The following is a 25,729-nucleotide window of genomic DNA, read 5'->3' on the forward strand; positions in this document are numbered from 1 at the left end:
ATTTACTTATTTTCTTTTAGTTTTTTGTGTTTATTTTGTTTTTTAGTTGCCGCACACAACAAACTTTTGATTGGCTTTCGTTGTTGTTTCGCGTTGTAGTTGTTGCATGTTATTGACGAGCATTTTGTATGCTTTATTGCGCGCTGTCCATCCAATTTCCGTTGCCACAAGCCCAAGGGTCAATACAACAAATGCATAGAGGGCGTGCCTTGGCAGAGGAGGGAGGTGTTGCAGGAGCAGAGTTGCGAATGGTAACAACTTTTTTTCAATGCACGAAAAACTTTTTAACAAGCGATTTTAATAAAATTCTATTTAGATGCTGCTTTTTGGCAGCCATTTGTGCAGCAAATAGAGGGAGACACACACACAGAAGCACACACAACAGTCAGATACATGTATATGTACAATAGTAATTGTACAAGTATTTTTTTGTGGCAATTGCGCGCAGCTTAAAAAGGTAAAAAAGAAAAACTTTTGTACAAAAATACGCTCAATTTACTGTCGCTGAATGTTAGTGTGTGCTTGTGTGTGTGTGTTAGTGTGTGCGAGTGTGTTGTTAACTATTTTGTAGCAGCCAGCTCGATGCGGCATTTTGGGGCGCTGCATAGAGTCATCAAAAATGCCATTCTTGCACAAGCGGGCGAAAATATTTTGCAGTGACTGTACGTGTGCGTGCGTATGTGTGTGTGTGTGTGTACATGGGCATCCAAGTGCGCTCGCCATATCCATAACAAACTGTAGACAAAAATGGGTCAACAACTCGTAAAATGCATAAAAAACTTGCGCAAAAGACAACTTTAACAACAAAAAATGTCGAAAAAAGTTTGGTATCGGTGGTTTTTTTTTTATCATCTTAAATTTTTGGGGCAAGTTTCAAGTTCAATTTGCGAGCTTGTTGTGTGGCACCATAAATAAATAACTGTAAATGTGGCAGGCATTAAAAAGGCTTTAACTGGGGGCGTGACCCACCTTGTGCTGGCACGAACTTTGCGCATTATTCATTATACTCGAAGCGGAAATGAGCATTAAATGCAATTAATGCATAATTAAACATTGAGCATTTGCTAATTGTGCCCACCCCAAATTAGCCTGTCAAATTAAAAGCGAAGGACGCAGCAACCCGCGCAAAACCCACGCAAAACAATAGCCTGTTATATGTGCATAAATATATTTCTATAAGGGGCAAGACAGGCATAAATAATAATAATAATGAAAGAGAAAAGAAATTAAAACTCGGCCCAAATGAAAATTACCATAGCCTACTTTTCAGCTGTCAAGGAGACGCGAATCTCCAAACGAATGTGAACAGTTTTGAGGATTTCAGCGTGGGCTACGAGTGCTTTTTGGCCGTGCTGCAGGCGCACTCGTATTTAGTTCCCATCTCAATTGCCATTTCCCATTTTTCATATTTCATATTTCACATTTCTTTTGGCTTTCATTAATGCCCCAAACAATTGTTGTCATCATAATTGCAACGCAATTAAAATAATTAAAATTAAAATGCAGCCCAGCGTAGCATTCCTTCACTTTGTGGTGCTTGCTTTGATTTAATACCCAGTGAAAAGTGAGTCAAAGGAGGAGGATTTTAGGTAAAGAGTAACTGGGGAGAAACGGAATTCAATTTGGTTTTACTTTTGAACTATATGCATATAGATTTTGGCGTTATTTGAGAGACAACTTAACTTAATAGAAAGCATGGCAAATGAATCAAAGCTCGAATATTTGCGAGTCGTGGTCATTTAATCTCGCCAATCGATAAAAATATTGGTTATTGCCTGGGCGATACTCGAACTTATTATTGATATAGTTAGCAGCGCATTTGCTAGTCGACCTCTGTAGACTCTCTTTTTGACCTACGCTTTTTTTTAAGGGTTTAGGGTAATTCATAATTTATATCTCGGCAGTGAACTTTCACCTTTGGCCCCAGCTCAATTGCAGCGCAAAAACTTGCAGTGTTTCTTAATTGTTTTTCGACCGCCTTTTGTTCAGAAGAACATGCAAAACTTTATAGAAATAATGAAGCTATTTAGCATAGACCCACTCGTACACACATACAGAAAATCTGGGTCAAAAATTGTTGTCTTTTGTTATAGCATTTGTTTTAATAAACATTGTGACAGGCAACGACAGGACCAAACAAAAGGACACAACTCATTCACTGCGGGCGGGCGGCCAGCTGCTGGCTGCTGTAAGCCTTTATCAAGTTGTCCTGGCCAAGACAGCAGCTGCGGCAGCAGCGGGGCGATTGAAGGAATGCCTTATTAGCTGGCAAACAGGACAAGCAGCACAAACAGGCTGCAAGTCCTGCTTGAGGCCCTCTTTCTATGGCCGTCACTTGTATAATTACGGTTAAGGCTGCCAGCGAACAAAGTGATAATGATTTGTATTCATTAAAAAGGTTTATGGCAATTTTGAGCAACATTTACTTTTTGGTCAGGCACTAGACACGCCCAACCGCCAACCGCCAACAGCCCCTCAGCCCACACAGAAAAAGGCTAAGTGGCTGACATTTAGTTAATGTAAAATAATCTCACAGCATACAAAGGATGTGGGTTCCTGGCAGGATGTGGTTTTGTTGCTGTCATAAAGTTTTCTCTTTTAATTGCCAAGCTCAAAATAGACAAATTTCTTAAGTTGTATGATTTTACGGCAAATGCATTTGCCAGTTGCAATGCAAGTGAAAAGCAGAAATATGTAAAACCCTTAATCTATGCAAATTGGATGTTAAAAATTACAAGTTAAGTATGTGTACTTAATAATGTATAATTAAGTGTCTAACTTATGTTAAGTCAATTAAATGCAATTAAGTGTTTAGAGAGTGTTTTTTCTTGACTCTTGCAACTATCATTGAAGAACTTGAGCCTTAAATAGGAAAACTAATCGTCTCTGTCTACGAAAATTACTTGGGGATTTTAATGAACTTGTGAAAACTTGTCTGAAAATGAGAAATAAAAGATTCATAAATTAAATGTTTCCATAAAGCAATCTTTTACCACGTTCTTGGTTTAATTTTCTATAAATTTATTAACATTTTTTTTTTGAGAATTCTTTTATCTTTATATTGTTTTGTCATCTTTAAAGATGAGCCTTTGTAGTTTGCTTTGCTGTACGCGAAATTCTGTTAATGCCAAATGTGCTCAATAAATAAAGTGATAAATTGTTTGCTTTACGCAGCTTCATGTTGCTGTACGTTCAAATCACTTGGGAATTGTAAACAAATATTTGTAAATCAGAATATTGGGCTGCGTAAGCTAAATTTGGCCACAAAATTAGGCTTTGGGGAATTGCATAGCAGTCAAATTAAATTAAATCTTAGATTTATTTTAATAAAATATATAAATCGAGCAACAAGTGCAGAAACTATTGCGCAGAGAGCACTTAGATATCATTATTTAAAGGTTGTGCTGCAAACTGACAGTCGAAAAAATATGGCCCTTTCACTACACTTTACATGCTTTACTTGGCTGATTCTTTAAACAGTGCAAAATATGGTAAAATGTGCTCTTTACCTAGAGCATGGCTTACATGCCTACGAATAGCTGTTGGCCCACCCGGGAGCCGTTGCAAACAATAACAACAATAAAACATACTGCTGTGCGCATACATACAACAGCGACTGTGACTGCGCCAGTCAACTGCCAGGCACTACAAATATTTTATAATTTTATATATGCTATTTAAAGCAGCGTTGACGACGACTCCAAGAATCCCAGACTGCGAGTCTCAATGCCACATTGCAGTGAATTTCATGTGTGTGCGCGTGTGTGTGAGATGAATGCATGTGCCTTAAAGCTAACACAATTCATACGAAACAAAATTGCGAACTATAAAAACGGGGCAAGCAGAAGAACAACAACAATAATAAGAAAGAGGCGTACGCTACAATAAACAGAACTTCAAATAAAAATGTAGCAGCAAAAATATATAAACCTACGAGTACGACTATATAATATTACGTTCTTCGGGCCTTCACATTCATAAAAAGTAATTCATGTGCACAAACAAAAAAAAAAAATATATAATAATTTATAGCAAACTAGGCAAAGGAAAACAATTGGAGGCTTCAAGCTACAGTTGTGCCCCATAAACGAGAAAATGTATTTTATTTGAGGCACAATAAATACAAATTATTAGACACGAATTATGTGTTTGTTTTGATTAAAAATGTGCCTGTTTTCTATGCTGGAAACAATACATATGTTTGTAAACATATGCCTAGCAGCGATTCTGGCAAATTTAGAGCAAACCCTCATCAATGTGAGCCAGTTACGTGTACCCTGTATTACATTTATTGAATTTATAAACGGGTATTTTGACGTAATTTGTGTGCTTAAAGCCGGGTAAAAACATCTCTGATCTTAAAAGATTTTTAAGTAATTATATAAACTGACATAGAATACAGCCATATTCATCAGCCTGTTTATTAAACCATCTACTAAACTATAATTGCTATCAAATTTCTTATTTATAACATTTACTTATTTAACAAATTAAAACAAACAAAATACAACTGTAATGTGATATATGTGCGTAGAGAACGTCGATTATTTAATATTTATACATACTTTGAATGCAGGGAAGGTATTTCCAGGAAATCTTTTAGCAATCAAATAAAACTTTAATTATTTCCATTTATGGAACTTTCCCATACTCCATAAATATAATATTTTATATATCTGAGTGATTTTTTGCTGGATACCATATTCTATAATCTATTTAGTTACATGGATATATTTGCTTAATATTAAACTTACATGCAGGATATATGTCAGTCGATCACTTTTAAAGAAATGCTGTTTTTCAAACTGTTTCGGCTTCTGTCTTGGACAATGGCAGTTACAGCATATCAGATCTTAAACTTTAAAAACTCTAACAAGTTATATACGAGCCATACATATATGTATGTGTATAGAGCTGGGTTTTCGTAAATATTTGCGTAACCTTTTTTTATCTTAACGACTTATCTGACTGCGGGCTGCTGCTAACCAGAAAACCAATGTATGCAGAGTGAGCTAAATGGGGGAAGGGGGCAGAAAGTAGGAACCCTTGAGCGTTAATTTTCATAAAATACCAATTTCGGCATTTTTATCTAGAGTTTTGTTGAGCAAAATATTTGCAGGTGCAGTTGTCTGGACTAGAATTTAGCTTATAATTATATTCCCTTTTGTAATCTAGCAAATTATATATAAATTAGCTGATGTATCTAGAGTGCTATCTAAATGCCCCAAGTAAGCTCTCACTCGCATTAGGCACTTGAGTTTTTTGCTGCAATTTAAGCATTTGGCATTCGCTTTAGATGTTTGCCTCTGCTTTGGCTACTATCCTGACGTGCTGTGAGCACATTTAATTACTGCCACTTTTCTCTATGAAAATATCTAAGAGTCTAGACATTAAAAACGACAATTTATCTAAAAAGTAATTAAGTGCTCAAGTCGAGGCAACGACGCACACGCGCGCAGCACCAGCAGCAGAAACAAACAGGATGACATCCTGGCTACCTCCAGGCGGCAGCCTTTAGTTGCAGGCTCGCCTCTGGCTGCTGATTAAGTTCAATCTATATGTATATATAAGGGTGTGTGAGTGTGTGTGTGGAGTAAGGGGAGGGTGCTGCCCCTACAGCGGAGGGCAGCTGTAGCCTTAAGCGAGCATGCCTGATGGCTGACAGCGTACGTTTCATACATTTGCTTTAGCTTAAATGTATTTGCCTGCGTTTATTTTTAATGTCATTTAAGCTGCTCACACACCGAGAACTGCAGCAATTCTCAAATGACATATTTTATTGTAGACTGTGTGTCTAAGCCCAAAATGTGTCGTAATATCTAATTTCCACTTTGGGTTTCCCACTCTATTTTCCCCAGTTGTTGCTGTTGTTGCTGCAACGGATGACATTTAGAACTTTTGGCTTTTATTTTGTGGTTGCTGCTGCTGCTGCAGTTGCTCGACTGCAATTTGATTTATGCGCTTTAAATTTGCTGTTTGTTGTCTTTGGCTATCAAAGATTTGCTTTATGTTGTTTGCTGAGCTGCATGAATTGTTGTTTGTCAAGCCAATTGCTATTGTCAAACGCATTTGCAAATTTTCCAGCACATAACTTAATTGGAATTTAGATTAAGTCGTGCATTCGAACCGAGAAAATCTACTTAAAGAAAACTTTGAATGTTTGCTTTATCTGAGAATTTCCTGTTGCATCAAAGCGTTCTCAGTTCTTTCTTTTAAATTTAAAACTAATTTTAGCACAAACTCTTGATAAATATGGAACTATTACCCATTGTAAACGTAACTGGATGATAAATAATAATTAATTATCTAAACTCAAAACAAAAACAAACGTAAGCCAAAGTAGAAAATCACACTTGAAATCGCAGAAGGTTTTTTTATTACATTTGAACGCCAAGTTGGGAAAAAGTTTGGCAAAGTTCTTGGTTACAAATCTGCTTTGCAAACGTAACGTCGTGAGCCTGTGTGGCTTAGGTCTCTGAGTGTCGGACTAACGAGCAGGGTGATCGCCGGTTCAACTTTATTCAAATTCAACAGAACTTTTCTAATTTAAATTCGTTTTTTTAACTTTTATTATAATTATAATGAAAATCAATAAGAAAATTAAAACAAACTGACAAATTTTATTTAAAACAAAACAATATAGAGTTCATATGTATTCTACATTCAGATATTGAATAAGCATAGTTCGTAGGGCTTTGACTTATGGCTAAGTTTTCTCAGTTTCCTATTCTCTCTACCTACACACCCATATATATATTTGCTTAGATGATTTATACATTAACTTGGCTAGCGGTTTGGTGTTGCCAGGAAAAGGCGACGACTGCGAAATCGCAGCGCGACAAAAATTAAAATTGCAGCAAAATGGTGAAACAAAGGCTCGCACAGCACAACGCATTTACGTAGAACTCCTCGCGGAAGCAATTCATTTATTTAATGTTTCCTGCATTTTATTGTCGTCTGAAGCTGAACAAAATTTACGACAACGACAATGGCAACATCAACGGCAAACGACTACGACAGGGGCTGGCAAAAAAGCGCGGAAATGTTTAGTATGCATATTTAGAGGGCAAACCCCTCCCGTATTTTATCCCAAAGAAGCCTTCATTAAGGGTGCAACATACAAACAAATAAACCACCAAGGGACAAAAAAACAAACAAGCAAGCCTTTGCCAGGCATGAGACAAAGGCAAACGAGTCTGCTCTGTACTCCATAGACAATGACTATAAGTCGATGGTCTGAACAAGAAACTCGACTTAGTTATGCCCTGTAGTTTGAAAATATGAAATGTTATAATAAGATATGTTTAAATAGAACATTTAATATTCTAAAATTAAAGGGGATTGTTCGAAAGTATTGTAAGTAGGGCAGAACTAGAACTAGAACAGAACAGAAATATGCAGCGAAAGAAAAGTAGAGAGACAGAGAGAGACAGAGAGAGACAGATAAAAGCAAAGAGAGACAGAACACTAAAAGCAAAAAGCTTATTTCTTTCTTCTCAAATTCCGAGCGCCTTTCTATGCGATTGTCATGAATTCATATACCTAACATTTAATTTATTTATGTATATTATAGACATCTACAACATTTCTGTTACCTACACTGTATGTACACTATTTCCTTTTCAAATTCTTATGTACTACTTAAATTAAATGTTCTATTCCTATACACACATATTTCCTATTCATTGAACTTGCTTTTCAAATGTACATTTGCATGTTACAATCTCGTGTGCCCTTAATGCCGTTCATAAATTTCTGCAAATATTAATGTGCATTCGGCAAAGGCAACTCTGCAGCAGGTGTGGGCTTAGGGAGGAACTACACAAAATGCATGAGAAATGATGTGAAAGGTAAATGCATTTATAACAACTAGATACTGTATTCGATGTGCAGGTGCGTGCGAGTATGTCTGTGTTGTTAGCATATGTGTATCATAAAGAGCTTTAAATAGCAAAGGTGAAGCATAAAAGTCGATGTCAATGGCAAAGGGTAACGCCTTTAACAGACAAAACTCTAGTACACAGCTCGCTGAAAGGCGGCTGTCAACGATGTGAGTGTGTCCCAAAGAGTCTTAGCATTGATGAAATTTGCTTTGCTTTTGCTTCTAATTTGTGTACAGCAATTACATGGCATATGCTTAATGCGTATGCAATACGTATTTTCCCTAATGAACGGAAATCGTGACAGATGCAATTGGCATGCCTCATTAATGCCACATATGTTGGCTGCCAGGCTGCTGTCCATGGGTAAATATACCCGGTAGCAATATCATCAACTGAATTGCTGCATGGGAATTATTATGATTTTCAACTAACTGCCAAGCTATTAGGCAAGCCCTGGCATTTAGAAGCCCAACTTTAGAAGCTGCCCAATGGCCACTTGAGCACGAGCTGGCACACACACGAGTACGGCACGGCTAAAGTGCAAACCAGGCTAACCAGTTACACACGGGGAGTTAACACACTCTGGTTGAGTGTGTGTGGAAGTGTGTGTAGACCAAAAGCCACGCAGCTGGCATCGAGTCGCTTAAGTGCTTATTAACTTCTGCACACTTGAAGGCGCAATTATGAAATCGTCAATTTAAACTAGACACGCACAGACACGCCCACACAACCGCACAAACACGCATACACACACACACACACACACACACACACCTCTACAAATAGGCTGGCAGCACACGTTCCGCATCGTGTCCAGCATTTCGGGGCGTAAACATACTGAGGCCTCTGAATTCCCTAAACAGCACAGGCGGGCTTAGACAAATAGGCGAAGCGTGCGTGAGGCGAACGCTGCGTATGAGTAATAACTCTAGACAAGCGTAAAATTAATACCACTTGGGGCTGTACAGCCTCAATAGCACTCTCTGTCCCGTTCTCTGTTCTTGCTCTCTTTCACACCTCATATTTGTCTGCGTTCTGCTTGATTATTTGTAGTTGATGTACATTAGCTATAGGTGCAATTTGTTAGCCCTAGACGCCATGGATATGGGATATGGGATCTGTGCTCTCCCCTGTCTGTGTATATATATGTAAGTGTCTGTGTGTGTGTGTGGTGTCTATAATGACTTACGCTTGTTGTGGATAATGCGTAAATGTATATAGACATACCTACCTATACATATGTTGGTAACATAATATTAGTTGTGCTTCATTATTGTGACGCGTTACAATTTCGAAGTGCACTCGATAAGCAGGGGAAAAAAATGTAATTAATTCTCTGAAATTGTCAGCTTGGCGGGTGGTCCACATAAATATATGCCACGGTTCCCAATTAGTAAATAAATTGGAATTTGCCATTAGAGGAATTTTTGCTGATTCCATTAAAGCTAAACAAGCTGCGATGCATTTGGGGAAGTTTTTATAGAAAACGATTGGAATTTCATCTTGAAGATAGCCTTCAGGCGTGAAAGTATCTATTTAAAATGTTATAATTTTGTCGTATAAAGTTTGGATAATTGAGATATTGATTTGAAGTACAAATATGAAATACGTATTTGCCATATATTATTAATATAATAATAAAAAAAAGTTTAAAAGGAAATATTTAAAAAAGTAAGAAATATAATATATATATACATTAAGAAATGACTCCGGATCTTTCTTAACATGTTGAAACTTAGAGCTATGTTGGCAAAAATACAAGCTCTATTATGTAAGTTTCTGTTCATACTTGTATTGTTCTATATAGCGCCGCGCTTATTTTATATTTTCTCATGAATAGGGCTTTGATTTTCCTCGACATTTTTATACAACTTATTTTAAAGTCAGCTTATAGATTTTAATTTTCAATTAAAACGTCAAGTGGAATTGTGCGCGATCTATTTGCCATTGTGAATGACACTTTGTTAATTTATGCGCCAGGAGGATGCGGGAAGCGCAGTAAACGCAAAGCGGGAGACCAAGTGAAGCTGGCCACAATTCAAACACAGAAGTTGATAAATTGATTTAAAATAAAATATTAAAACAATGGCAACGAGTGCGGCGAATGAATGTGAATTGCGGTGCACGAATGACTCATTTGTAAGCACAGGTACGAGATACGACAACGTGAACGCGCCATGAGACGGAGTAGAGAAGCATGACTATGCGAGAATACAATGGGTATATTTACTTACCACACCCTCGCCAATGTGGTGTACGGTGCAGGGTACGTGGGCGGTGGCGCCAATCTGTGTAGTCACCACCGTTGAGTTCTCGGTGCCGAAGTACATGGGCGTGCCGAACACATTATCCGCACCATCGATGCCGTGCGTCGCCTCCAGATGATTCTCGACGGGCTCCGGCCTGTGCACAGGTATTGGATATGGGCCGGCCGTATCTTTGGCCTGAATACGTGAGTGTTGCTGCTGCTGGTGCTGCAGCTGGAGCTGTTCGAGATGCTGTTGCTGCTGGTGTGGCGGCTGTGGCAGGCTCTTGTCATCGATCAAGTTGTTGGAGTCAAAGCTTGTTATGCTGCTGCCCGATGAGGATGAGGATGAGGTGGCAAACGAGGAGGCGACGGGGGGCTGTGGAGCTGTCAGTGCGGCCGCCGATGCGGCGGCAAAGCTGGAGCCGAGCGCTGGCGACATAATTAAATTTTGATTTATATGCCGCTGTAATTCCTCACTTGGGCTGCTGCTGCTGCTGCTGCTGCCTGACGTCGCGCTGTGCTCTGGCGCCACTGTTGCTGCCTCTTCCGCAGCTGCCATGTAGCCTGTTGAGAGGGGAAGAAGGGCAGGGTGAGAAAAGCATTTTAAAATGTGTTAATATATGCGCTGTCTGTTGTCTGTCGTTGGATAAACAATAACAGCGTGAAGTCAATTAATTTGAATGCGCATAAGCATTGCGTATACGTAATATCTTTCATTGGGATTTTCATTAGCAGCGGGCGGGCTTACTACGCCCCCACCTCAAAACACTCACACTCTAATCATTTGCATAAAATGACACAGCTAATTAAGGTGCCCTTGCTTAGCAGGATATTATGATGCATTTTGCCAACCAAACCCTCTCTCGCCCTCTTTCCCGGCCAACAATTTTCGCTTCTATTTGGACAAAAATCTGCGCATAATTTTATGAAAATTTGCTGTCTTCACAAGCAACAAAACGAAAACAATAACAAAAATGTCAGCCGCGGTTATATGTAAATATCTTCGTGTTTATTACACGTATTTTCCCGACAAATGTTGGCACATGTGCTTTAAAAAAAGGAAAATATGAACAAACAAGTAAATTATGAAAGAATAATACGCATTTTAGAGCAGAGCGAAGTTCACTTGCGCTTGCAATTTCATGATATGCAACTGTTGGAAATTTATTTATTAAATGGAAAAAAATCAATGAACAAATGGAACATCATTTATTCATTTTTTTTTTAAATTATATCAAGTTTTCAATACATAATATTCTAAAATATTTCTTACTTGTTTTCTTAGAATAGACCTGTCATTTAAATATAGGATACGGCTTATAATAAATTAAATGAATATTAGTATTTCAAATAAAATATAATTGATTTATTTATTAAGACCAACTCGAGTTAGAAATATTACCTATACGCCCCACACACAGTTTATAACATAATTCGCACTCAAATGTCAAGAGTTTCTTTAAAGCCAATTACGTATACGTCGTGTAATCCACTTAAGTAACATCAATACTATTGCACGTAATAAATCAGTTTTAAATGCTTATATAACCCAATTATATTTTAGAAAATAGAGAACATAAACAGCCCTCCTTCCAACTGGACATGCCTGCTACAAATGGCCGCTTGTTAGGGTATATAAATTAAATAAGCGCACACTTAGTATTTGATATTTGCACAAGAGTTGCGACTGGCAAAAATATGTTCATTTATATAAATACGTGGAAAAGAAGAGATATGACACACACACATACACAGAGACACACACAATCACATACACAGACGCATTTGATGTGTCTGTGGTCTGCTTTAGTTTATATTCCATGTTGATTAAGCTTTGATTGTGGGTGGAGATGGGCTCATAGTTGGGGCTGGTTTTGCCATTAAAGCAACCACATAACACGTTTCGGCATCGATGCAACTCATTTGCCGTGCGTAATTTGTGTAAACCAAATAATATTTTACAATTAAACATAATTGCGTTGGGCAAACGGATGCGGATTTTGTGTGTGTGCTCGTCCTTGATTGGCATTTGCTGTATGTCAATTAAGCCAAAATGTTAAATTTCAAATCTCAATTGCTTTGCATTAATTTGGTCACGCATCTCTAAACCACACTGTTTCACAATAAGATTTGATAGTTTTCCTGCGAGAACTATCCCTAAATAAATATTTCCATACCTGCCTTAGTGTATTTAGTTAGGTGCGTTGCCAACTGTTGATTATGTTTGGAATTTGTTTTGCGACTAATGCAAAATTAATTAGTGAACAGCAAGTTCAGCAAAATGTCAGCTCTTGTTAACGTTTGAAATCTCATCTTAGTTATTTAATAAACACTTTGACAATTTCTCTGATTTTCTATAATTGAGTTAAACAGTTTACATATAGTTCTGAGATAGATAATTTCGAATTGAATTTTACATTTTGAATGCAGGCATTTGATGTGATTTTGGTTCATTTATTTATTTGAACATTTAACTAACACAATGCTTGCAAATTCCATTTACTTGCGTTTAAATTTAAGTTAAATAAAATTTAAAACTAACTCTTATCATTATAAGAAGCTTGACAATGACACTGAAAAAATATACTTTATAGAATAATATTTATAGTTTGATATGATATAAGATATTTTTAGATTAAACCAAGATAGTTAGAATTCAGGACTGTGAAAATTGCAGCTCTTGCAGCCTCTGAGATGAACACATTCATAAGATGGACTGACATCCTGATCAGTGTATATAAATGAAAATAATAAATATTTACATTTAAGCCAAAATTAAAAAAAATTCAGTTTAATTTTTCATAGAGTATGGCTTTTCAATATATTGTACACCAGATTTGTCTGCACGTGTAAAAGATAACATGAAAATTTTCCAATTGATTTGCCTAAAAATGTTTAGAAGAAAAATTAAAAAAAAAAAATTATATATATGCAGAGCAATTAAAATGACATTGTCATGTTGACAGTGTACACTAGCACATATGTACACATATAGCATACAAATTGTCAACATATATGTCAACATTTATGTATAAATATATATAAAAGCTGTATAAAATGGTTGTGCATTAAAAAAGCAGCTGGTGCAGCTGCAGCTGATGTTGACACAATTGTCAGCACTGCATCAATTGACATCCTATTTGCTCGCATAATTCACAGCAATTTGCCGGGCTCGCATTTGAATGCGAACAGGCCCCGCCCCCTACAGCCCACAACGAAACTATATCGCATTTGCGGTTCTCAGTGCATTGTTGTGGCTCGATCTTTGCCATAAGATCGGGCCAAAGAAAACAGTGTAATATGAAGTGCGGAACACACAAGCACACACAAACACACACAGCAATCAACCAACTGCTGTGTGTGAACAATGCGAAGCAAGCTTTGTGCCTTCGCCTCTGTCTCTGGTTATGGCCATTGGTTGTGGCCCAGTCGGCAACTTGGCCAAAGAGCATGGCGCATCATCGTGGCATTTTTGTCACGTTCGCACGTGACTGCTTACAGAATTTGGCCAACGATTTTCAGTCGCCAGATGCCAGTTGCCAGTTGCCGTTTGCCGCTTTCCAGTTCGCAGTTCGCAGTTCACAATTCGCATAGTTCTGCTGGGGACAAACGACGACCGCATAACACAGAGACGCAACTGTCTGCCGCTGCTGCATTTGCATCTGCATCCAATTCCATAAAAAAAGTTTGCTTTACCCTAACACTTGGGCGTTTGCATTTTGTTACCAACTGTGTAATGCATTAAAACACGCCGAGTTGTTATTCTGTGAGTTTTAGTTTTTTTATGCTTGCGGCTTGTTTGGCACTAAGTTTTCAGCGCACGGAAGAGATTCCTTCTTTGCAGCCATAACGCATATTTATATTCGCTGTTTCTCTTCGACTTAAAGCTATCTTCATACAGGACATGGTTCCGTTCCCTGCTCTCTTGTGGTAGGCAGCATATAATTTGGAATTTCTCGGTTCGAATTACCATATAGGTATATTTGTTCTACTTCCTAAAGGATTTTTGGTAATATTTTCCAATGAGCTTGAACAAAATTGGACAGATTAACAATATTTGACTCCATTTGCATAATATAGCTGGCAGGGTATTTAAACTTTGTCAAAACGTAGATAACAATGATTTCCCTTTTTTTTTTTGCATTCCTTTGCTGCAGTTGGGCGACTTTGTAATTGAATTTTTCACAACGAGTAGCTGATGCGGCGGCGGCTGCTGTTGCTGCTGCTGCTGCTGATGCTGCTGCTGTGGCTCGTTGTGGTTCCTTGTTTTGGATTTACAAGCGCTGCGTATTGTCAACTCAGTGAGGTGCAAGAAAAGAGCCAGCAGATGCAGATGCTGGAGCAACTGAATACGCCGCAAACATTTTGCGCCAAAACAACAACAATTTGACTTTTCTGCACAGCATTCAGCTGCATGTGTGTGCGTGTGTGTCTAATGTGTGTATGATTATTACCGCTGCGGCATACGCCAAACTTTGTATATGCAAGCAGCCAAGTCAGTATTTGTTTGCGTGTGTGTATTTGTGAGTCTGTCGTGACATTTTAATCAAAAGTTGCGCCGCATTTGTTGTACAAAAATGATTTGCCACGTGCATGTGTGTGTGTGTGTGTGTTGCGTGTGCATTCCCTTATGGTTTGGTAATAATTAAACTTTGTTGCCTGCGCGCACGTTGCGTATGCGTAATGTGCACAGAAAATGCTCAAATTATATTATAACATTATTATATAATATAAAAAACGATTTCAATGTTAGCCTTTTGTTCAATTTAAAATAAATTATTATACATATTCAATTAATCACATTAAATTCCGAAACGTTAGCTAAATTTAATATGATTTATGCTGTTGTCAGCTAATTTAGTTCATTTGATATTTAAATTATATATTGTATATATAAATATATGTATAAAATATGCACACATATATATAGATATTATTTCAATTGAATTGCATTTTTATATTCGAATTAAAATAGGAAATATATAATACAGTAAAATGCAGTGTCCTTACACAAAGATTAACTACGTTAAGCTGCACTCGAATACAGCAAAATAACATAATTCTGTGCAAACAGCTTGCTAAACAGTAGAGCATAAAACCCAATTTTTTGCTACATTTTCTTTAAATATATAATCTTATAATCTATATAATATTGTTGATTTGTATTTAATTTTTTTATAATTATTTTTAATTATTTTAGAGTTTGGTTCAGTGCCGCTGTGAAAATTGAGCTCAGCTAAGCTAGATGCAAGATATAAATATGCTTGATTATACTTATTGAAAATCATAAAAGCCACTATATAATATATTTGCTGCGTTTATTGATAGGCATAGCATATATCTATATATTATATATGTACTTGTGTATTCGTATATGCCATTTTACATTTCCGCTGCCGGCCGTACACGTAATTTATTTGTCGCCGTTAACTAAATTCGCGCTTTGGCTGTAATTTAAAACGGGGCACAAAACAATTGACACAAATAATTTTAGGTGCATTGCATTTGGCCACGCGCGTTACTTAGTTCGGCGAGGCAAATTGAAAAGTTTTAATTAAATGCTTAAAATTTATCAATTAGTTGTATGCGTGTTTGTGTGTGCGCGCCACGCCCACTGCTTGGACCCGCAGCATTTGGTTTAGAATTTAGCAAACAACTTTAGCGAAAATGTTGGTTGCCAAGCGAAGTGAACATTCGCTTTTGTGGCCCGGAAACACTTGACGCTCCCTGCCAAGTTTTTGAGTATGCGCAACGAACGGAAAAGTTGCTGCAAAATAGCGCTGTTTTTTTGTTGTTGTTGTTGTTGTTGCTGTTTTTATTGCAAATATTGTTGAAACAAAATGTTTGCATTTGACACTTGGCGGTAATTTTGTGTAAATGCGTCAACTGGCCCCAGGCCATGAACTCAAGGCCAAATAGCATGAGCAATGTGGCAGCATTTAATTGAGGCACGCCCCCTACACACACCCAAACGCCCCACACGTACACAAAATGGCCGCCAGAGCGTTTAACTTTGCGACTGTCATAATTTTTATTGAACGTTAACATTAAGAGCCCAGCACGGCCAACAGTCAAGCGCTGAACAATGACAACAGCTTTTGGCTCAGTGTAAAATCAGATAAGTGCGTGTGACGGAAGCTGCAACTAGCGACTATTTGCTATTTATTTAACAATAAAGCGTCACCGAGTTGCGCTCTTAACAATCATTAATGGCCGGCTGTAGCTGGATGGGCGGTTGGTTGGGACGGCTTCACAAAAACTAACAGCTGCTGGGGCCGCCAACACTTGAGCAACGGGCCACTAACTGCGCCTCATAAAAAGGCATTAAGAGTAAAGTAAAGTGCCTATTTAAGTTGAGTCATAAAATTGGCTTTCTATCTGGCAAAATGGCAGCCAACTGAAGTCAGCAGCAGGGTCGAGAAGCAGCATCACAACATAGTAGAGAGGCGTAGCCTGCTCGCCAATAGGCCGTTGTTGCTTTTAATTTTATTTATTTTGATTTCAATGCGTGTCTAAGTGCTCAACTTTAGGCATTGCACAGTCTGGCAACGCTGCGCAAGCTGAACAACTGGCAGGAGATTTTGATGTTAAGCAACGTATCCGCACTTTGTTATTTCTAGACAAATTTTTGCATAGTTTAAATTGTTTTTGGAATGTCTGCAAAAACATTTACAGTCGTGAATGCGCTGAGAGGTTTGTGGGGGCGGTGCTAGTCAACAAACTTTAACAAGCTTCAAGTTTTGGCTAATGAGCAGCACTTTTCAGGCATCTAGAAATTTAATTAGTACCTGGAAAATGCAGTAAGCCATATATATGAAGATTTTTTTTCTCAGTTACACAAAGTTTTATTATATATGTATTTTAATTATTAATTTTCTTTTCATTTTTCCAGAAATTGCTGAATTCAATTGTTTATCAAATTATGTTAAGCTAAAAAATCGCAAGCGGTAAGTGATATGAACATATTATTTAAAATAACCTTAATTTAATTACTAAGTTTATTATCGCTATATATTTATATGCTGGGAGAGGGTGTTAATATATTTACGAAGAATACGTCTAAAGTAGAGTTTGGTTTGAAAATCTGTTCTGTGCTTCAACATATCTTGACTAAACGTAGCAACAGCTATGTCCACAATTTTTCTTATATATCTGTGGACCAGGAACAAACTGGACTAATATATAATTATATGTTTGCTCGGAAATTAGGCTTTCGTATGAAAATATTTCTAGGCAAAATATTTGATATATATTTATAAATTTATGATACTTGACTTCATTCCGTTTTTTTTCAGACCTGTGTTTACTTTGCCTTTAGCTAAACTATTCCATTATTTACTTTAGTATTTCTGTTTTCTTGCTTTTCATTCAAAAGGCACCTTGTGAATTTCATAAAAATGTTTACTTAATATTAAATAAAATCTTTGAATTGTGATTTATGCTGCTTTGAAAAGTCTCGCACAATAGACTATTCATAACAACTGGAATTTGGAACTTTCTTTATTAAATAACACTTGTTTAGCCGTACGTGGATACCCTGTAATGGCGCACAATTCTTACGAATATCTTATCCACATTTCCCAATTTTAACTGAAGTCAACCTATTTATTTATTTATTTTGATTTATATACATACATTTTTTTCTGCCATTCGCGATTCATCACTCAAATTCTATTTTCGTAACTTTCGGAGATGTCGTCAGTAAGTATCAAATTCTGATTTTTATGCCACTTCATCAAATGAGGCATCAACATTCGCTTTTTTTGTCAATAAATGACGCCTCAGCGATGGGGCTTACTTGTCGGGGGCGACATTGTCAGCGTCTTCTTTTATATTTACCAAGAGTGAGAGATTGCGAGGAAAGAGCGGAGAGAGGAGATATTCTGACTTATATTTAGAACTTGTATACACAAACAAAATAAGCAAATGCCAGACGAAACAGCTTGACTATGTAATGTGCTCGTAAGAGAGCAATTGACATTAGCTGGAAGTGGCACTTAGGCAATAGATTAATCTGCGAAATGGCAAATCAACAAAATTTTCCAAACAAAAATATCTTCAAGAGCTTGGAAAGCACATATACAAACTTTGCATATTTCGAATAAATCTCGCTTTTAGCTGCCTTTAAGCAAGTAAAGCTTTACGCAATGTACTTTTCAGAGAGCTTTTAGTAGCCTAAAGCAATCAAACCTTTACGGTCGCTTTACTTTAGCCAATGCACGCAAAGCCTTAAACTATGTACTTGGCACAGAGCAAATGTTTTCAATGAATGCGAAATTTTTAGAATTCGAAATTAAATTTTGATTGCAAACTTATTTAAGATTTTTTATGGACTGCCTTTACTTGTGCCTGATCCTCCCTTTTCATATTGAATATATGAAAAGCCAAGGCAGAGCAGGACTCAGAAAAAAAAATGAAAGTATGCGCAACATTAATAAATTATGCGAAGCAAAATAAATAAGGTACAAATATGCTACTACGAGTTTTTATATCTGTAAAGCCGTTGAGCTGTGCTCACGCCAGTTTCTTTGTGTGTGTGTGTTTGTGAAATCAGACGGAAAAGTCAGCAAAATGTGCAGAATATAAAGAGCATAAGTTAAGTGCGTCATGTGGCAAGTGGCATGAGCGAATCTCTGCGTGTGACTGTGCAGGCGGTGGCATGTGAATACCGCCAGCCTGTGTCTGAGCTGTTTGGGCTTGAGCCGTGCGCCTAATGAAGATTTATACCATCAATGGCTCAAACACACACACACACACACGTCGGTGGCATTTGGCAATGCGTTTGGATTTGGGCCAAATTGCAAGCACGTGCAAATTAGAATACGATTACGAATAGCAAGTGAATACAGCCAGTGTATGCTTGAGTAAGCACTTTGAATAGTCGACCTCGGGGCCAAAAAGGGCACCAACGGCAACGACTTCAATAAATGTTTAGTATCTGTCCGTCAAAATGCGAACTGTGGCAACTGTGGGAGCGTAGTCTTCGACCAAAGATCCGGCCAGTCCTTCAGTACATAAAATTAAATTGTCAACTTCCGTAATGCGACGCATAAACACACACCCACACACACATACACACACACACAAACACACACAGGCTGAGACAACGCAGAGACGCAGGCGCACATGGAGAGAAGGGCAAAGATGGAGACGTAGCCGGGAGACTTGGGCAAACGCTGACCAAAGTGGCCCACAGCATCAAAGTGAAAATATTATTAAAAGCAGAATAAAGCAAAAACAACAACAAAAAAAAATCAAAATAATAAAGTTGACAACAAGCCGAGGAGTCGGGTGTCCCACAATTTGGCAAAGGAATTTTCTTTCTTCTTCTTATTCTTCGTTTTTATTCGGGGCAGTCCACTTAATTTGAGCCCAACTCCCAGACACACTTGACACAGAGGCGACGTCGCGTCGCAGTCGATATCAAATGCTGCGCAGGATGTGGCAAATTTGGTGGCTCTTCTTTGGGGATTCGAAACGTAATCAAAGTCAAACAGTTATTGCCCAGGGAATAGTAAGCTGGCGTATACCCTAAACCAGCGATGAGAGAAGAGAAAGTTGTCTTTTGAAATGTATTTGCATTGGGGAGGACATACTTCAAGTGTGTAGGGTATTAGGAGATCAATGTTAATTACATTTTTAATTCCCTAATTGTGTGTCAAATGTTGTAGGGTATCCGGAGTGGGATGTCACTTAAATGAATGTGTAGGGTATCTGCACTGTGTTAAATCGCAAGTATCTGACATTCAAAGTTATTTTCTAATCGCCATTTCCGTTCCGAAGTATTTTCTGTTAAATAAATTTGCCTTGACTGAAATGGCCTGGGGATGTAGACTTTAGAGTAGGCCCTTATTTTATAGCCGTGACCATTTCCTTCTAATAAATTTGCCATTGACAACAAAAGCGCGAAAGTGTAGGCCATTTAAAATAGCTACATCGCGACTTTATAAGATGAAAAGTCCTGCTCAACAGTTTTTCTTTTAAATTCCAAGTTAAATTTAGAGCACGTAGGGTATTAAAGTACATGTATATATATTATGAAGACTTTTCATCTACAGTTGCCTATTCCTTTATTCTTTATGTTTTTTAATGTGTTTCTTTGGTAAATAATGTTGCCCGAATACCTCTGCTTGAGTGTAGGGCATTTAAGTTTTCCTATTTGAAAAATTGCTTGAACAAAATCAGAGTAAAGCATGGCCAAGAGTTGGCCCAAAAGCAAATTGTTGAAAGGTAGGGTATATGGACTTCATCGTTACCTACCAATGCCCACGATGCATACCTCTGCCATGACTGAAGCCCATATTACGTTTAACGTCCTTGACGTCACCTATTTAAGTTCAATTTATTTGCGGCCGAAAGGACAGCTAAACGAGTGCCATTGATCGATTCCATGTCCATTTTCCATTTCCCATTGCCCCGCACTCTGCTGCTGCTTCGTCTTCCGTCGCTGACCATTTCCACCGGCCATTTCCATTCGCAGTTCGCATTTGAAATGCGTCGCCGAGCGTTGAGATTGGGTAAATCTCGTCCTGGCTTTTATGTTGTTGCTTCTTAACAGTTTCATGCGACAACGTGAACTGTTACATTTTGTATTAGGGCTCCGGTCAGGGGAGTGAGGGGGACAGACACAGGTCTGACAGTGTTGGCCTTTATCCGTTTTATGTCGTTGACATTTCCACACACTAAGCCCAAATAGCAATTGGCTTTGGCAGCAGTCGAAAGTGTGCAAAACTCTGGTAATTTTTGGTTTCATGCTTTTTTTTTTTTCGTTTTTTTAATTCTTTGTCGACTTGCGGACGGACGATAAAACCAAACGCACAAAACAAATCAAATTGCGGTTTATATTTTGAGTGTTTTTTGGCAATTTTCCGAGCTTTTCTTGTTGTTGCTGCACATTCAATTAGGCAAGGGTCGAGCTTAAAAGGAGCGTGTCCACAGATCTGAATTTTCAACTTCGAATGCCGCTTGGCAACCGCAGTCGAGGTGTTGCCTGGCAGCGCAGCTTGAGCTGCTGCTGCCCAGACCGCAATTGTTTGGCCTGATTCAAGAATTTTGTGCCACAAATTTGCAGTTGCAGCAGAAAATATGCAAGGGAACACTAGGCAGGAGTGCTCGACCGCGAAATGCCCTGTATGGGGAAGCCTCGTAACACCTATATATATTTTATTAATTTTTCGATCTGGGACACTTTGAAATTACAGAGAATCTTTGAAAGGTTCTCTATTAGTTTTTTTTAATATTTCTGTCTCTAATAAAATTATAAGGCCTGGACCCAAGCTAATATCTATCGACTGAAGGTGAGCAATAGTTTCGAGAAAAATAGCGCTATGCTTAATATAATACAAACGTGAAGCTTTATTAAAATATCCTTCTACCCACTACTTCATTACACATAAATTTAAGACCTGGATGAGATGCCTACTTCTGTCCATCTCTTAACATATCACCATATATACCCTATTTGTACACACATTTCAATGCTTACAACTGGGTATGAATATTAGCTAACAAAGGCTGGGATGGTATAGTGGCAGACAGCTAGCAAATTGAATGCAAGTGTTTGCCTAAGCACGATTAGATTTTGTGGCTAATAAAAATGGTAAATCGTATTTCGAGAGTTTTGTGCCAAAAATTTTATACAATTTTTGCTTGATTGGCAGTTCAATCTAAACAGGAAGCTGGGCTAGCGCTCAGAGCTAACACCTGATGGCAAACAACCAACAACAACTGGTGGCAGAAAACAGGCAACAGCAGAGAATGTTACCAAAAAAAAAAAAAAAAAATGTAACATTCAATACTTTTTGTACGCGCACTTTGCGTATACGTAATTTAAGTTAGTCCTCGGTACGAAAGTCAGTAACAAAACTTTTGCAGCTACATGCAACTGCAGCGTATCATGCTGGAAGCTCCATCTCTTTCTGTCCCTCTCTCTCTCTCTCTCTGCCTCACTCTCTCACTTTCTCAGTCTGCTGTGTTTGCTTTGTACTTATTATCTAAACAAATTGACATTAATTTCCAGCATATACAGTAACTGGCGCCGTGGAACACTTTGCATGATTTCCGTCCATTAAGTTTTCTGGCCAACAAACAAATGTTACAATTGAGCTGCAGTTGCCAGTCCAAGCCCGTGGCTTTCGTGTTTCGAAAACATTTGGCTCAACAGCTGTGCACCCTTTGTAGACAAGTTAATTGCGTCAGTTTCCGTTGCACTAATCAATTTGGCATATGCGCAACTTCTTTACATGTGCATTAAAAGTTGCCACTGCAAAAGAGTGTGTGCCCGTGTGTTCCTGTGTGTGAGTGTGTGTTATGTGTGTACTGCATATTTGGTTAGTCGCCTGTGGTCAGGTCAGAGTCACATGTTCAGCTCGCAGTCAATCTTTCAGAGAGAAACTCATCAGTCAGTGCGCCCGGGGTGTCTGATTCGACTGCCAAAGCAAACATTTTCATTGTACAAATATTCGCAGTTCCCTGTTTGAACAGTGCAGCGACAGGAGCTGGGTTGGCGAGGGGAAGGGAAGGATTGGCCAGCAGCTGATTCCATGGAAATTTGTTTGTTATGACATGTTGTAACAGGAGTCTGACACACAATTAGATAAAGCTCTTGGGTTTCCAAATTCATTAAGTCCAGGTATTAGTACAGGGTTTGGAATACGAAATTAAATAGCACCAAAGGAAAAATAGGTAAATGAAATCTGGTTTATTATCAACCGTAACCATCAAATGGGCCTTATATAAGAGCACTTACAAGTGTTATGCCTTCAAGAGAATTTAGTCTTTTAGGTACTTCTTTTCTTTCTGGTATAAATTTCACTTGTTTTTTGTTTTTACTGTGACAGAGTTTTTACAGTTTCATAAAACTGGAATTTCAGTCTGATCACAAAACCATTCCAAAGTTGTTCACTACGAGTTGGGCAAGTATTTATTGTTATAGGCAAAGTGGCCTGTCACAAATTTATTGATTTGCCGCATTCATTATGAATTATGATAATTAAGCCACAAAATGGCTAATGAAGGCCTGTCAGAAAATGCCCAAAAGTAATTTATACGCTTTAATGCACACACAAAACAATTTTCGATCAATAAATCTGTTTATACGACAGATCCGAAACATATCAGAGACAGAGAGAAAGAGAGACAGAAAAAGAGAGAGAGAGAGCTGAAATTTTCCATATCTTGTCTGGCGGCCCCTAGCATTCCCCTCGAGCATATAGCTTGGGGCAGGTTGGGCGCTGTCCATTAACTGAGTTAAGCAACAAACTTTTCCACTTTTGAGTTCTTAACTGCAGCAAACACACAACACAGACGAACAAACACACACAGAAGTCTGCAACATTGCGAATTAAATTCTATTTGGGAATTTACTTGCTTGCAATTCTATTTGTGTCGCAAGTGCCACGCCCACGCCAGAGCTAACGCCTCCATAAATGCTCGGAGTTATACGCACGAGGATATTTGTGTACGGCACAAATTTATGCAAGGCATGCCAGGCTAGGCACAAAAAAAAAGGAAAGCATTATGTTTGCTATATCCTGTACTCAAAAGTATACAAATGAGGGTATGACATTCTAAAAGGTAGAACATGTCACAGCTTATGAAGGCATGCAAACCAAACCAAAGCCAAATTCTTCAGACTATCTTAACGATTTCAGAAGCCATAAGAGCTAGAGCTATCATAAGTAAAATTCAGGCCCTCATCATCTATAATTGCACGTAATCAAAAGCGCATCTCTAAAATATATAATTATTTTTAGTACTTGCTAAAAAATTCTGCAGGGTATTTCATAGTCGTTAACACTCTGTGTGAACGTTCATAATAATTTTTTTTCGCGGTATGCGAACAAATCTGCGACCGAGGCAGGAAATATTCAATCTATGCGGCAAGCGCGTGTATGGAAAACAAAAATACAAACACACACAGTCACACACAAACGTACACACACACACACACACACACAGTTACCTCATTGTTAAAGCAAAGTCAAGTGAATAAATGCAAATGAATGAGGATTTTGCGCGAGTACTCGAAACTGAGGCACTGCCTTTTGCTGTAGGTTTGCGGCTTGCGTGTTTGCCTTATGCGTTGTCTGCTGCCCCCCTCCCCCCTCCCACACCCCTCTGCCATTGTAATACCCCACCCCTTAACTATACATGCTCGCTTACAGTATCTAATGGCAAAATTTGTTGTCGCAATCGCAGTCGCAGTCTTTGCTGTCATCATCATATTCTTCTCTCTGGCGCTGTCCTCCTCTTGTCTTTTTGCTTTGGCAAGTTGTATTTTTTTTTTTTTTGTGACGAAACAGCCCGCTTTCGCCCTCCCCCAACCACCGCACACAACACGGACCCTTTTGGCTTTTGTTGACAGTATCATTAGGCATTGCTGTAGCTGTAGCTCTAGTTGTAACCGTTGCTGTTGCTGCTGGCGCTGTGTTAACCGTTATCATTTGTTGTCCTTGAGTTGCGCTCAAATCTTTTGTGAGCGCAACTGAAATCGCGTAAATTTCTGGCCAACCCACCTCCCCCGCCCGCATAAGATTAAAGGCAACAAATAACAAGCCGGGCCAAAGAAATTCGCTAGCTCTTGTTCTACTTGTTATGGTTTTTTTTTTTTGTGATTGTTCGTTTTCTTTTTTATTATACCCTGTACAAATTAAAAATGCGTGGAAGGGGCATCATCTATATGACACAGAGGAGACATCTCTGAGCCTATAAAGTAAACACTTGATCTGCATTTCACGCGCATTCCTCGTCCTTTTGTCGGTTCTAATATGTCAGCCTAAATGAGAGCATCGAACTCAAACTCGTTTTACCGATTATTAAAAAAAAAAAACTGCACATTTAAATATCGGTTTTCTATGCGATTTCTAAGAGATATGAAATGGATTTCTCTGATGCTCTCTCCTTCTCTCTCACTCTCTCTCTCTCTCCCTCTGCCACTCACTTTCACACTCCCATTAGAGCTTAATCAATAAATTTACAGAATATCGATTCCTTCTACTAATATAATTGATAGGTTGTCTCATTGCTTGATCTTTCAAAAGAAGATCATGTTTTGAAGTTGATATTCTTTATATATTCAGACCAATTTAGAAGGCATCTGCTAGTCGAGCATACTCATTTAAAGCACTCTAGTTTGATTTCTTTTTGCCTCGCTGGCAGCCGGTTAAATTTATCTGCATTGTATACATTATATATTGCATATTATATATGTATATGTTTATAATTTGTGGTTTTTCTTTTTTATTTTCGCTGAAATTCAAGCAGCCAGCCATAAATTACACTTGTTGGGCACTTGCCACACTCGACTTTCAATTTTTCACTTCACGTTTTCCTCTCGCCACTTTCCTCTTACCACTTGCCACTTTCACTGGGCGCACACACACTGAAAACATTTGCATACTTCGGGGGCGCCACAAAGAGAGACTTTCAATATGTTTTTAGCTCATTATCACAGCCGCAGCCTTCGCTGCCGCCGCCACCGCCGATGCTTGAATTGCGTCACTCGGTTTCGCCGCTTTGCCAGTTTGTCAGTCGGTCAGTGCAAACCGACCACCCTTTCCAGCTAGCCAGCCGACGGCGGCTTTGCCAATAATTTCGA

At 38.3% G+C, this 25,729-nt stretch overlaps 1 protein-coding gene across 2 annotated transcripts in view; it reads right to left on the minus strand.

Moving 5' to 3' along the window:
* dpr13 (defective proboscis extension response 13) overlaps window positions 1–25,729 on the minus strand; it is a 45,358-nt gene that overhangs the window by 9,171 nt on the left and 10,458 nt on the right. For both annotated transcript variants that reach the window (XM_032436142.2, XM_002050415.4), the window contains exon 2: window positions 10,118–10,695. In XM_032436142.2, the coding sequence (XP_032292033.1) occupies window positions 10,118–10,695 (578 nt within the window). The remainder of the gene's footprint in view (window positions 1–10,117; window positions 10,696–25,729) is intronic.

This window comes from Drosophila virilis, chromosome 5 (genome assembly GCF_030788295.1).
Source record: "Drosophila virilis strain 15010-1051.87 chromosome 5, Dvir_AGI_RSII-ME, whole genome shotgun sequence".
NCBI lineage: Eukaryota > Metazoa > Arthropoda > Insecta > Diptera > Drosophilidae > Drosophila > Drosophila virilis.